General features: G+C 52.3%; 1 protein-coding gene across 1 annotated transcript; it reads left to right on the top strand.

Annotated features, from left to right (window-relative positions):
- Positions 1–6,577: 6,577 nt before the first annotated feature.
- Positions 6,578–7,621, top strand: PV07_04976 (uncharacterized protein; the record flags this gene model as incomplete). Its single annotated transcript, XM_016391837.1, has 1 exon — positions 6,578–7,621. One exon carries the CDS (start codon positions 6,578–6,580, stop codon positions 7,619–7,621), a length of 1,044 nt encoding a protein of 347 aa, XP_016249356.1.
- Positions 7,622–15,069: the final 7,448 nt, after the last annotated feature.

Raw genomic sequence — 15,069 nt, 5'->3', positions numbered from 1 at the left:
GAAATCCACAGATTTGCGATGAAAGTGCCACAGCATTTTCGATCATGTTTGAATAGTTAGTCTGTGGCTCTAGGCTGCAAGAAATCCGCCAAATGGGACCTCATATTTCGCAACTGTCTATGTACTTCGCGGTTTATTGTCCTCGTTTCTTACAAAACGCCCAAGTTCAGCCTTGCCAGTCATCTGGCCAAGACCTCCCGCCGCATTTGGAAAAGAGGGCCTCCGCAAAGGCTGGTATCGTTGGAGTTAGACAAATGATCCCTAGATTTCGGATTTCTTCTTGTGGTGCTGCCGTCTTTGGACTTGACAGTGGACACTGTGCTGCATTGTGCCGTCAAGTCTAGGAATCATCTTTCCCATTGAACTAATTTTTATTATTGACTAGCCTTCACTACGCAAAATATCGCATTCTAGGAGGATACTTCGATACTCAAAATTGTAGACCTTTCTCTATAGAGCTGGTTGCTTTTTAGAAGCCATAGTCCGAAGTTCTCTCCTCGTTCGTGCGGGTAGAAGTAGGACAACTGCTACTTATTGTCATGATAGTTGCCTTCTCTGGAAGAAACGTCCGGATTCCCGGAATTGCAATACCAGACCCTCTTCAGCCTCCATATTGGAAAGACGCGTCACGTTGGCGATGACAGGCCTCAATTTAGATGGAATAAGAGAGACCCAGATCCTTCGCAATGAGAGACGCGGCCTTATGGCCCACCGTCAGCGCTGTCGCATATGTGTTGGCGGAGACATTGGACGGGCAAATCGACAGGTCTGTGCAAGGGTTTGATTAGTTTGCAGCACACATCCAACGATAAGAGCATACGAGGTACTCACCCACAACCTTCAATCCCTGGACGCCGAAGACGTTCAATCTCGCATCCACGACCCCGCCTTGCTCTTTGGGTTTCATGGCACACGTTCCCATGCTGTGCCACGCGGTGCTGACGTTCTGCCTGATAAACAGCTCGATCGCCTGGTCATCTCGCTCGGAGTACTCGATTGGCACGCAGAGCCCGCCCTTCCGGTCCTGCTCGTCCACAAAGTCGAACCCGGCCTTGGACTTGTCAGGGAAGACGGGGTGTCCGACTTCTAGCGCACCACGATAATGCCTCATGCGTCGCGCGATCTCCCTCTGCTTCTTGTACCCCCATATGAGTTTCTGAACGTCGGCCGGGTGGCCGAGGAAGCCGCAGTCAAAGTCAGGCGGATCGGAAACCGCGGGGCCCGTGATATGTATCGAACCGCGCGAGTAGGGATACGGCGTGTAAGGACCTAGACTGAAGTGTTGGCCGGGGGGGATGGCGGTGTGATCTCCGACGAATGCGGCCAGGGAGGACATGAGCATTAGGGGCCGCGTCGGGCGTGGTCGGTAGTCGCGCTCCCACAGCTCCCTGAGTTCGGGCCCCAGGAGCGCTTCGTCGCTCGGCGTAGGTCGGATTTTGCCCACGCAGTCGAGGCCGTTCCATCCCAGCACGTAACGGGTGGACTGCGCTTTCTTCTGCTCGAGCGCCTTTTCAAGCGTGAGGCGGCCGCTGAGGATGCCGTCCATTGTTTCTGATGGGCCCGCGGTGGATTTGTACGGGTAGAAGATCACATGGTGGTCTTGATAGTTCTGGCCCACGCCTGGCAGGTCCGAGACGACGTCAATGCCGAGCCTGGAGAGTCGATGAGCATCCCCGACCCCGGAGCGTTGAAGGATTTGCGGAGTGCCGAACGTCCCACCGGCAAGGACGACGAGCTTTCTGGCGTTGATAACGAAGGGCTTTGCGTGAGGGTCCGGTCCGGCTGGGAGATATTCGATACCGGTGGCCCTTTTCTGCTCGTTGAACAGGACCCGTACGACCTTGATCTCAGTGAACACGGACAGCTTGGTCTGGTGCGTGTCCAGGAGCGGGTAGAGAAGTCGATGAGCCACGTCCTGTCTCCGACCGGTCTTCTGATCTATCCACATGTTCCACCGCTAGACTTGCAATCAGCGCGGTGGTTCACCAGAATATGGGGGAGGATGTGCACTCACGCCGACGGCGTGTGATGTCTTCAAATCTTGGACATCGGGCACTGTTGGAATCCCAATCTGTCGGCACGCCTGGAAATAGTCTTCCTGGAAGGAGGCTTGAGCGTTTGTGCCGGGAGATATGCTGAACTCGCCGCCATACCCGTGCAGAGACTTGTCGACACCAGGATCATTGTCCTGGAAGTTTTCATACTGACCAAGTAGAAGGGGAAGTGGTGTTAGCGTTCTCATCGTAGTTGTACGGCCCTTGTCAACGCAGACATACCACCTTCAGGAACGGAACCATGTCCTTTCCCGCCCAACCCTCGGTTCTCCAGTCGTCAAAGTCAATCACCTGGGGCCGCGAATAGACCATGAAGTTCACCGCACTCCCACCTCCAAGGCAGCCGCCCGCGGGAATGACCAACTCCCTTCCGGCCAGCGAGTCACTGCGCTTGGAGGTGTAGAACGCCGCAGTTTTGGAGCCTGGCAAAATGTTCGAAAGATACATGGCTGGGTTCACAATGGCCGGGTCATCACGGACGCTGATACCCGACTCCAGCACAGCGATGGAGAGGCCAGGGTTAGCTTTCGCGAGTCGAGTGGCCACTACCAGGCCATTGGTACCCCCTTACGATCGTCAGTGTTGGTATAGTATGCGAAGCACTGCTGGGACTCAATGATGAGGGACGACGAAAACGTACCTCCCGCGACGACAATGTCCGCTGTTGCCGGGATAGGGTTCTCCATATTCCGATCGCAATTTAGGTAACTTGTTCAGAACAGATAAAGCTCTTGTCGGAGCGCGAGGGAAGCCATGGGAAGCAGATGGGCATTGCGCAGCCCTTGCTACTTATACTGCAATAATGCGGCAGGTGTCTAGGGATCCCAAACGATCTGACAGCGACAGAGTCAGGTCGAGTCAGTTTCCTCTGTTCTTATATGAGAAGAATTTGCCAGGATACACCTGATTCCACCACACACACTCAGCTTGCGTAAGATTGGAAAAATCGACAAACCAGCTGGGGAATACCCTACCTGAGGAGTCATTCCCCATGAAACACTGGCTCCAGCTTCCAATGGGGCTCTATAGTGCTAGTAAAGGGGCAGAATTAATCAATGCCACCACTGGAAAGTTGCTGGCATACATCTTCATGGCCCCAGCCCATAAAACGAGGGCTTCTCCTGATCTTCCGAACATGATATGTGTACAATTGAGGGTTCAGTAAAGACTGTTTCGTCGCACCCTCCCCTCCAAAACGAACTTAGTCCATTCCCATAACCATGCCGAAAAGGTATTGATCGGCTCCAAACATGGAGAAATACACATTTCGCTCGCTATGCCGTTGGCGGAGATGTACCCGGCCCAAGAAAATAGAGAAAAACTCGGTCTGGAATGCTTGAAACGGCTTAGCTGATGTGAGCCAGATTACGGGATCAAAATGTTGCAGCTCGTGTCAGTCCTTCTGCCTCGTGCCTGTCCTCCACGGAGATACAACTCAGCTCTGGGGGAATGGCTGCGTCGGAGTAACAATTATTACCGTTGTAAGCACACCCCAAGTCCGAAAATTGACTAGTTGATCCGGAGGGCCGAGTTGACAACTTTTGGGAAAGTGATGATATATCCAGAATGGGGTAGCGTATTAGATATCATACATACGGCGAATCCCCTTCCCCGCGGTTTGAGTGGACGCCGCCGTTCGCTTCTCCATGGAGGGAAACCCGTTGGATAATTAGAACTTCATGAAGCTCTCTATAAGGTTGCTCGGTCGAAAAGGCACAGAATAAGTAATTGATGGCGAGGTCATCCCTTCCCCTTTGTCTGGGTTTGTATGTGTGCACTGTTCGACTGCATTGGATTCGAAGGCAATTCTTCTAGAATGTGCACTATATAATGAGTGCAAGATTTCTCAATATCTGCACCGGTGGCATTATCGAATTCGAAGTCGCCTTTCTAAGCACTTTGAACTGTTAGACGAACGGCTTGTAGTCTCCAGGTCGAAGACCATTCATCGGTTCGAAACACCCCGGGATGCCTCTGGCCCTCGACAAGTATAAGGCGGCTGTGGTACGTTACCAGCCCCGCGTAAGAAACTTGCACGAGTTTTCTAACTTGCCTAGGTGGTCGATGAGCCGGGCGTTTGTTCCACTACATCAGAGGAGTAATCTCGCAAGCTGACCAAAGTGAAGTGGTTCGACCTGGACCTGAGTGTCCAGAAGACTATCCACTGGATCGAAGAAGCCGGAAAGGCTGGGTGCAAATTGGTCGCTTTTCCTGAAACCTGTATGCTTCGAGTAAAAGTCACGTAACAAACACACTAATGTGCACTCAGGGATCCCGGGTTACCCATATTGGCTCTGGAAGGTCAGTCTGTCAATGCCAATCACACAGAATACGTGGACCTCACCATGGCCAGGTGAACTACTTGGAATCACTGCCTTTGATCAAGGCATACCGCGAGAACAGTCTGAAAGTGGACTCCGACTTGATAAGAAGTATCAGGCAGGCGGCGAAAGACAATCACATGTTAAGTACCCTCTCCCAGCAACCGAGGCGCAGAAGTTAACGGAGAGGTCAGCTACGTGTCCCTTGGATTCTCTGAAATCGATCTGGCCACTTGTTTTCTTGCGCAAGTTCTGATCGCTCCAAATGGAGATGTTCTCAACCACCGCCGCAAAATCAAGCCCACCCACGTCGAAAAGCTGGTCTTTGGCGATGGAGCTGGAGACACCTTTATGTCGGTCTCAGAGACGGACATCGGCCGTCTCGGACAGCTAAACTGCTGGGAAAACTTCAATCCATTCTTCAAGTCCTTGAATGCTGCCTGCGGCGAGCAAATCCACGTTGCCGCGTGGCCACTTGGCCCTGGAGAATGCAGTAGGAAGGACCCTGATCCGAAGACAAACACGGCAGATGCGTGGGCAGACCAGATCACTCCGGCATACGCCATGGAGACTTGCACTTGGACCTTGGCGCCGTTCCAAATCATCAGCAAAGAAGGCGCGCAGAAGAATACGCCTCCTGGTGTTGAGGTCGAAGCGAATGTTGATCATTACAACGGATTCTCCCGCATTTATGCGCCTGACGGGACCTGCGTGGCCAAAGCAGACAAAGACTTCAAGGGCCTACTGATTGCAGATGTAAGTACTTCATATGTGTCTTACCCGTCTCTCGTTCATGTGATGGTGACAATCTCCCCTTCTCAGATCGACCTGAACGAGACGCACTTGCCTAAAGCCATCAACGATTTCGGGGGTGCATACATGCGATCTGATCTTATACGGCTGCTGGTCGACACGCGACGGAAAGAGCTTGTCACGGAGACAGGACCAGATGGAAGTATCCTCGCCTACTCCACGCGTGAGAGGCTGGGGTTGCATTTACCTCTAGCTTCGTCGAAATCCAAGAGCGAGGATGCTGGCCTGGTTCATGCGTCGAAGGGGTGATCGGTGTCAGTTGCTCCACCTTCAGGATTCAAGATGGTGAATTTGAGATTATTAGTGGCGTCTCAAATGAGATGGCAGGCTTTACCTCCAGTCGCAAATAATGAGAAATCGCCTTGTATTCTCGAGCCAGTCCACAGGATCTTCCGTGAGCCAAAGAATCAATTCCGCCGTGCAGTGATTGTGGGATGTAGAGGAGAGGTCTCGGGAAACCTGCCCACACGAGTCGTCGCTCCCCTTGGTGTTCTTCGCCTCAGCCTCGCCGGTCTCTCCCCCGATGGAGCCAATAACGAGGGCCACCGACGTAAGGTGCTTCACGACCCAGAGAGATGGTTTCTGGCCTCTCAGTTGCAGTCCGATTGATCTCGCCAATACCGTAAGCAAATGTCTACCTACTGCAATGCTCCGAAACTTTTCGCTGGAGATCACCAGTGGCTGGATCATCTCATGTTTACGCGCCCGGATTCTTGTCACTGTGAGTGCGCCTTGGGCAGCGTAACCCGACCTACGATTGCCTCAATGGATCCCCCTACTGGAAAGTTTTGGACAGTTATACATGGGCTCACGGGCGCAGCTTGCTGTATTCAACGGGTCCTGTTGACTTGGGCTCCGTCACATGTTTCATGCACGTCTCGCAGCCCTACGCGGGAAGGCCGGCGGCTACTGGTCAACACTTGACAGCCGAGAACCCCCGGGCCAGGTCGCATTGAGGCTGAGATGGGATTGCATGAAGAACGGGCGCCCGCCCTTTTCTGGACTGGACAAGATAAACTGGAAAACTCAATCGATTCCGGCTTTGCTAGTCAACGGTCGACTCGGGGAATTGTATAAGGCACAAGCTTTTCTCTTGTCATTGCGAACAGAAGACGTGTCCGAAGTATATGAAGGAAGATGCACATCTTCAACATCGTCCTTTTGGTCGAGACAGTGTTCATTTGTCAAGTTCTTGGTAGCGAGAACCCGACCTCACTTCACGGCCTGCCAGATGGCGACCAAAACGACGCATGTTCCGTGTGGGCTAGCAATTGCTCGCCGCCGGAGTAAGTGCTCTCGCACGAAGCCGTACGACTTTGCTGACACGTCTGGAGGCCACAGGACACGTTAAATAGTCATCCCGCTCACGACCGTGTGAAAGCACTAACAATGACACCCGCCGGTCCACACATCAGGGCCACGTCCAGTCAAGATACGACATCCCAAAACATAACCATAACTACTAGAAGTGACGGTATACCTGATGAATGGGATGTCACCGGGACAGCCATTCAATGTTACGCGCTGCCAATGGGAGGATTGGGTATCCTGTCCGATGTGCTGACAATCTATACCGTTGTCATCCTCAATCTAGGGTATAGCCCATGGTTCCCGAAGAGAAGGCTCAAGGGCGGACTGCTCGACCTCGGCCTAGCCGCAGCCAGCGTGCTCGGAACCTGCGTGACCGCGATCATCACCACCATCCGATGCCGAAGCCAATGGGAAATCATCGCCGTCGTACTCTGGAGAATGATTCTTTCTCTCAGCCTCGGCGGCTTTACCGCGCACACAGCCTGGGTGAAGAGGGCCTTGGAGCGACAGCAGCTGGGCGAAGATCATGCCAGCACCAATGCCAGCCTTTCGGACTCAAAATCAACCTCCTACGTGGGAAGGTGGCTGCTTCTTTATAGCATTGGACTAGCCCTTGGAGTGATAGGTTTATGTTCCCTCGCCTTCTCGGAACCTGTTGGTCTTACCGGCCTTGGGGTGGGATTACTTATTTCTCCCCCTGCCACCATTCTAGGGACTTTCACCATCATGGGACTTTCATCACGGATGATGCGTGTCATTTCAGCCGCGTTCGGGGGTGGCAGCTACCGCTCCAGCGAGAAATTGGTCGTTGTGGATCGCTACGTCGGTATCGCGATGGCGATCATCCTCTTCAAAAAGGACAAATGGGCCTCGAACCGGGACTGGTGGCCGTGGGTACCGGTGCTCATGATGTTTGCTGCATGGTATGGAGTTTCGGCGGCGATCTTCAGCAACGTCATCATCGGGCGCCTCGCTGGTAATATGAGCGGGGTTCCAAGCCGCGATCGTAAGGATACGCACTTCCAACCTCTGTGGGATCTCATCACTGACGCCAGGTGTCTAGAGGCTGCGATTTACTGGGCATATTTTGTGTGCAAGCGACTCACAATCTTCTCAGTCTAAAGCCTCGATCTCGACACGATTCACGCTGCAGATCAAATGGCGGCAAGGTGGGTTACTCAGGTTTCGGAGCTCAGATGGACTTTGGAGAGTATCCACCGGCGAGAAAGCGTATAGTCTTGGCACCTGTTTGGGACTGTGACCTACCGCTCTCATAACTCAGGTACTATATAACCTGCCATTTTACGGTTTGATCCTAGTGGGTGAGCGAAGGCCGCTTTAACCTAAGCTTCCTTCAACTGAGCATTTGGCCGAGTATCACTAAGCGCTCCTGGGCCTAATCTGGCTCCTTGCGACCAGCTCTGCTTGTACTTGTCTCTCTGCCAGGCATCTATTTCAGACGGGGCGTCAGGGAGCCTGGCAGGTTGCCTGCCCTTGCGCTGCCGCGTGAATTTCCTTTTCCCCTTGGGCCCGGCGGTGCGACAGGGTGCCTGTTTGAATCGACCAAGAGCAAGGAATCGGATCGAGCAAAATGGTGGCCCGGGCATTGAGACGTCTCAGACAGCTGGCGGCCACAAACCATAGTGCGGTGTCTCATTGCCCATCGTGGCGCCGCCTAACATTTGGATTGGCCATCCAGCCGCCGAACTAATGTAGACAGATGTTGTCAAAGAGTTGGTTGGGAGAAGTCCATGATTATGCACCAACTCTAATCATAACCAAACTAAAGTTCCTTCTGACAGAGATCTAGGCAAAGAACAAGGCTGAAGTAAGCACCCGTGAAGACACACGAAAAGGACCGACTTCAAATCTACGATGCACCATCTTCGATACCATAAGGTGCAAAAATAGAGAGAGAGGCTAACAGGTCGACAATCGACTTAGGGTCGCATGCGGCCTCCCATGTGACAGAGCCACCATAAAGGTATTGAGAGCACACCTATTCGGTGGTGTACGCTACAAATCTGGCTTGGAAAAAAAAAGCTGCTGGCCTTGTAAGATGCTCAGACAGGTCAATTCAGACCTCTAAGCGCTGACCGTTTGCTGGCGAGACGCCACGCGCTTCAACAGACGTGCAGAACAGAAGCGATTCCAAGGAGGCAGGGGTTCCCATCACCGAACCCCGTGGTGTGGCTAAGTCGTCCCCGAGCCTGCAACTCTTTCGTGGATGAATATAAGAGGTTCACATGCGCCCAGCCCGGACTTCGGAAAGTGCGTATGTGTGTGTTTGAGAGCATAAAATCGGACACCTTTACGCTTCTCATGGACTCAATACCCTCTGAAATCGTCTTAAACCGCATAACACCTTGCAGAGAGATGGCCTCGAACCGTCCTGAGTCACGGCAGACTCTGTCCCAGCAGGGGCGGCAGCCACAAGTTGCGCTCGGGCAATTGTACGACGCCCGCTCTGAAACGGTCCTCTTGCCCTCAGTCTTCAATTCCACCCCCCTTCCACCCGAACCCATCCAATCCACAGACCTGAAGGGTCTGTCATACAAGTGCACCGAGAGTGACTCTCTTGAAGAGAAGCTTTCCAATCTCGGCATCTCAGTCGAGCTGGGACTCAGCGTCCTATATGGAATAACAGAAGGCAGTTGCAGGACGGGGAAAAACTGGAGGAGCGACATTTGACCGCCAACTGACGCGCCATTGAATATTCACACCATACTTCTCAGGTGTTCTATTCGAGGATGGAGAAAGATTGCACGACTATTTACAAGGGTACAGTACAGCTTTACGAACTGAAGCTTCGAAAACCCGGCCTCCTTGCGAAGCACGATGCAATCTCTCGCCCTTTTTGTGAGATTGAGTCCTTTATCCCGTCTAGTGAACAGTACCGATGCCCACAGAATTGTCATTTCGAGATATGCAAAGGCCGAAGCTCGGGCGATAACCTGTGGGGGCCGGTCATCCATCTTGTCTTTCTTCTTGTCAATAGTGCGATTCCACAGGCGAAACTTCAACCTGGACCGCGTCTGGCTTCTCTGCTCCTATAATATTCCTCAAGCCTCTTCTTTTGGCCTCTTCGGTTTCCACACAGACATACGTCTGGAAGTCCTTGGTGAGGACTTTATTCCTAAACATTTCATCAATCTCCTCCAATGTTCTGCCTCTGATCTCTGGCAGCATGAAATAGATAAAGGTGCACACAACGACGCCGCTGCCAAACCAAATGTATCCATACTTGGGACCCCAGTTCAAGGCGGTCGGATTTATGTAGTAAGGTGTCGTGAAGGCACACAGCCATGCAAAGGCAAAGCTAACCGCGGCGGAAAGACCCATGGTGTATGCGCGCAAGTTCTGTGCGGGGAGCTCCCCAGCGATAAGGTAGACGTACGGCTCCAGACCGAAATTGAAGGCGAAAACGTAGACGCTGACAATGACCACGAGTGCTTTGCCTGCACCGGACTGAGAGACTGCCGGGGCCGAGTAGACGGCGGCCATAATGAGCATGCAAAGTGTGCAAAGAATGGCGCCTGTAAGGACGATGGCACGTCGCCCGATGTGGGTGACAACGAACCAGGTGAGGAAGAGTCCGGCCAGACCCACGCAGTTCGTGATGATTATCCATTTGAATGGATCGCCTACTTCTGCCTGAACACGCTGTCAGTGACGCGGAGGAATCTTCACGCTTGCGACTCACAATCTTGAAGAAGTAAGTGCCGAAAGCCAGAATAAACATAGCTCCAACACCCGCGTTGGCCGTTCCAACGCCGACACAGATGATCGTTCTTCGCAGGTTGTGATGGCGGAAGAGCTCGAAAATGAGGCGCCAGTCTTTCTGGGTTTCGGCCTCTCGGTCTGCAATCTCCTTCATCGCCTCGAACTCCTGGTTCAAGGCCAACTCATCGAAAGCCCCTGCGCGGAAAAATCGTAAGCTGCGCAGCGCCTCGTCTGGTCGGTGATGGTGAAGGAGCCAACGGGGGGACTCTGGCAGAAGAGGGAGCGTGCAGATGAGGATCACTGGAGGTACAAAACACGCATAGAGTGGAATTTGGTAAGCCTTCCGGCTCAGCATTTCGGCGTTGGAGTTGTTAATGACCTGAAATCAACCATTTAGCAAATTATCTTCCAATTCTTTCAGGGCGAGAATCATACGAACCATTCCGATAGTAGTTCCGATGGCGATCCAGCTCGTCACAACGCCGAAACAGACGCCGCGGAGGTGGGCCGGGGCGCATTCTTGAAGGTACACCATGGAAAAATTGAGCAAAAAGCCATTGGCGACACCTATCAGAAAGCGAGCGAAGTAGAGTGCGCCGAGCGAGGTCGTAACAATCATAATGACAATGCACACAATCATGAGCAGACAACCCAGCATCAGCGAGTAGCGGCGGCAGAGATGGGCACCGATGGGACCAGTAAGTAGGGACCCAATAAACGCCCCCAGGATCATGAATGAAGAGATGATTTGTTGAGGCCCGGTCTGGACATTTGTAAGAGAGGAAAGGGAGGAAGACGGAGTAGTCATACATGGATACCCCACGTTCCTGCTGGTGTCTGGTACCCAAAGACCTGGAGGAATCCCGGCATTGCCTGGAAGCCTGCAATGGCGCCTTTGTCAAACCCATACTCAAAGAGTGAGATGCCCATGTACAATGTGACGGCTATGATACGCCAGTTGGCTCGAATACTGTGGTCGCGGACACCCTCTCTCGTGGCCTGTTGCTCAACACTGTCCTGAACATCGATCACCGACGCTGGAGGCATGGCGGGAACGTAATGTCTGATGATGCTTGAGTTTCCCAAAAAGATTCGAGGGGCAGCCTGCTTTGCATTGTCTGAGAACCATGGCGATGTACTTCTTTATGTAGCGCCACCCCAGAATCTGGGGAAGTGGGTCAAAAAACCTCCACGGGGCAACAAGCGGGGAGGGTGGAAATTTTCTCCTTGCTCTGATCGGATTCACCACGCCGAAGACAGACCTCGTGGCCCGAGATAGCCGAGGGATTTGATTGGATTTCGGAGACAGCGAAGCGATAAAGGGCGTTCGTTTCACTTGTTCGGCGGATGCAATCCTTTAGACCAAAAATCGAGCCAAAAATCATCGGCGTCGAGTCGTTGTCCTGGCAGCAATATTCCGATGCCGCATTTGATGGATCAAGATATGGTAAGGTTCTTCCATATGCACGGCGTCGCGCGTTGATTATCGAGCGATTGGAGCACGTTCTGCATCCTCCCGAAAGTCTCGTTGGACCACTTCATCATGACAGCCCAGCAATCGTTTACGCTGGCCCTGGACGAAAAACAAAATGACATGGCTAACGAGGTTTTGGATACTTGGAAAAGGACCGCGGAACGAACGCCAACTCTCGACATTCTTCCTCCTTCTTTAGACCGGCCAACATGGCTGTCCGTACTCGCCGAGTTCAGGACAATCCTTGGTGATGATGGGGTACTAGTGGGCCATGAGCAACGCGTCCGCTACGTTGATCCATACGCACAAGAGCATGATGAGCAGGAGAAGCGAGGGAGTTCGGCATCTCTGCTTCCTGTAACGGTTGAAGAAATCCGGGCTATCCTGAGACTCTGCAACAAACATCGAATTCCACTATGGACGGTCTCCAGAGGAAAGAATCTGGGTTACGGCGGTCCTGCCGCCAGAGTCAAAGTAAGCCATTTCTATCCGCAGAGAACCAAGAAGCAGGTCTAATAGAACAATACAGGGCTCGGTAATACTCGATCTCCAGCGGATGCGGAAAATCATCGAGATCAACGACAAATACTCGTACTACACTGTTGAGCCGGGAGTGACCTTTTTCGATATCTATAGGGCCATCCAAGAGCAGAAGAAAAACATTTGGTGTTCCGTCCCCGCCTTGGGCTGGGGCTCGATTGTTGGCAACGCTTTGGACAGAGGGTGGGGATATACTCCCGCAGGTGAAGCAAACCCTCAATGGCTCGTAGTTGAAGGGCTACTTACAAATACCAGGCGACCACTCGAACCAAATTTGTGGAATCGAGGTTCTTCTTGCAGACGGAACGCTCGTCCGAACAGGGGCGGGAGCGTTGAATGATTCGCCTTGCTGGGCTCTTTTCCGTGGCGGCTACGGGCCTACGTACGAGTCAATGTTCAGTCAAAGCAACTTTGGGATAGTCACCAAGCTCAGCCTCTGGGCTTCACCGAGCCCACAGGGTTTTATGTCATGCCGGGTAGACATTGCGGACGAGGAAGGCCTTGCACCGCTAATCGACGCTTTCCGCGAGCTATTGCTTCGCGACGCTATTCAGAACCACCCATTGATAGGAAATATTCCGAGAGAAATTGTGAAACGGGGAGGGCGCGACAAATTTTACCAAGGTCACGATGCAATACCCGATGGGAGGCTGAAAGAGATACAGCATGAGTTGGGGATCGGATTTTGGTCTGCAAGATTTGCACTCTACGGTCCGAAAGAGATGATTGAACTAAATTTCAAAAGATGTCAAAAGATTCTCGGCCAGGTTCCTGGCGCTAAAGTCGGTGGCAAGGCGTTCTATCCTCCGGAAGGAAGAGCATTCTTAAACCCTGAGGATCTTCCCCTGGAAGAGCGGTCTGTTGAGACAGGAACTCCGAGTCTTATGGCCCTGAAAGCTGTCGAATATCGTGGAAAGGACGGGTATGCATTCTCCAATCACTTGCTAAAACCGCCCTTGCCCTCGCATCTTCCAGGCAATTGAAAGCCTGCTAACGTCGCCAGTGGACACGTCTCTTTCTCCCCTGTCCTGCCGCCTGATGGCAGAACAGCGCTTTCCTTTTACTATGCCGCCAAGGGTGTCTGTGCAAAGTACGGCTTTGACTACTTCGGGGGTCTGCACATGTACGCTCGCCATCTGGCAATGATTGACATGATCTATTTCGACAGACAGTCACGTGCCGAGCGACAGAATGCGCAGACGCTGTTCGTTGAACTGGTTCGCCTGGCTCGACAGCATGGGTTCAGTGAGTATAGGGCTCATATTGACTTCATGGACCTGGTTGCCGAACAGTATGACTTCAATGGTGGAAGTCTGATGAAGTTGAATGAGCGAATCAAGGACGCATTGGACCCAAACGGTATCCTAAGCCCCGGAAAGCAAGGTATTTGGCCTGAAATGTACAGAGAGCAGAAGGCCCCCGACATTGCCGAGGATACGAAGCCTATAGCCTTGAAGAATGGCGGGGAGGTTACCATTGCGGTGAAGGAGCTGGCAATCGGAGGACTGCCCGACGGATTGAACCCTCGCATGCCAAACTAGGTACACGCAGCTGAAGAAGCCGTGTTAGGCTGCAGTCGATTGAAGATACACCTTTTTGCAAAAGTTAACCGGTCTTTCTAGCTTCTTTTATGATAAGTTTCGTGAGTGCCACCGGTGAATGCGAGCAGCGAAAGGTGAGGAATATTGCATTGTACACTTCATCAGAGAGTTTCGACTCTTTTACAAGTGTCTGAGCCCAGACTTGAGCAATCTCCGATGGAAAACCTCTTGTATTTGGCCACATATGGTGGACCTCATAATGATGCCTGCTTGTTTTGCTTCTTTTTGCCACATTTATGCACGTGTCTCGGTCATAGCCACTATAGTAGATTGTACATTGCTCCCGGGCGACGTCGATAAAGCTAAAGCCTCTTGCAAGTTGTTCAGACTTGTCGAGGTTACGATGAAGAGGTAGACATAGCTGACACGGCTCAGTTGGAACTTGGGCTGACCATTGACCTGGATCCTTGACCGGAGTCCACCGGCTGATAATGTGTCATGCTCTGAAGCTTTTCGCGTTTCAACGAAATCTGCGCCGTGGTGTATCCGAACAATCGGCAGACTTAATGCCGCAGATGAAGGCAAACGTCGGCTAAGACGTATGACTCGATTCTGATCCTGATTTCAAAAAGTTTGGCCTTCGGCAAAGTATGAAGCCATAGCAATCTCTCTCGATTGGGGCCACGGAAGGTATTTTCGCTGTCCCAAGAATGTTGAGCATCGCTTTTCTTCCACCAAAGCAACGTATCGGCAGACTCATGCCGAAGCTTGAAGATGAATGAGACGTTGCAACTGCTGGTGAATTGATATTTCCTCGGAGACTGCAATAATGTAGAGGATCGCTGGGCGGAACTTCAAAGGGAGTGTGAGCAGTCGGCTGGATACATCCGCAGGTTGGGTCCCTCCGCATTCTTACAATTTCATCCACTATAGATTCCAATAGCATATAGACCCTGATCACGAAGCTCGTGGGCATACACAAACAGCCCACTAATCACGTAGTGCCCATCATGGGGTCAATCGAAATTCCGAAACAATACACCGTCAAACACCAACATCTGGGCGTACCGAGACCTGTCAAGATCATTGTCATTGGGGCTGGAATATCAGGAATAGCGTTTGCGTACAAGGCCAAGGCACTGGAGAAGGTTGAGTACATCATATATGAAAAGAACGCAGATGTGGGTGGGACGTGGCTGGAGTCGCGTTATCCAGGTTGCTCCTGTGACATTCCAGCCCACTCATACAGCTATCCTTGGGTAGGGAACCCGACCTGGTCCAAATTGTGAGTG

Source organism: Cladophialophora immunda (genome assembly GCF_000835495.1).
Source record: "Cladophialophora immunda strain CBS 83496 unplaced genomic scaffold supercont1.3, whole genome shotgun sequence".
In the NCBI taxonomy this organism is placed as follows: domain Eukaryota; kingdom Fungi; phylum Ascomycota; class Eurotiomycetes; order Chaetothyriales; family Herpotrichiellaceae; genus Cladophialophora; species Cladophialophora immunda.
The sequence above is the reverse complement of the archived record's forward strand: the minus strand, read 5'-3'. Positions and strand labels throughout refer to the sequence as shown.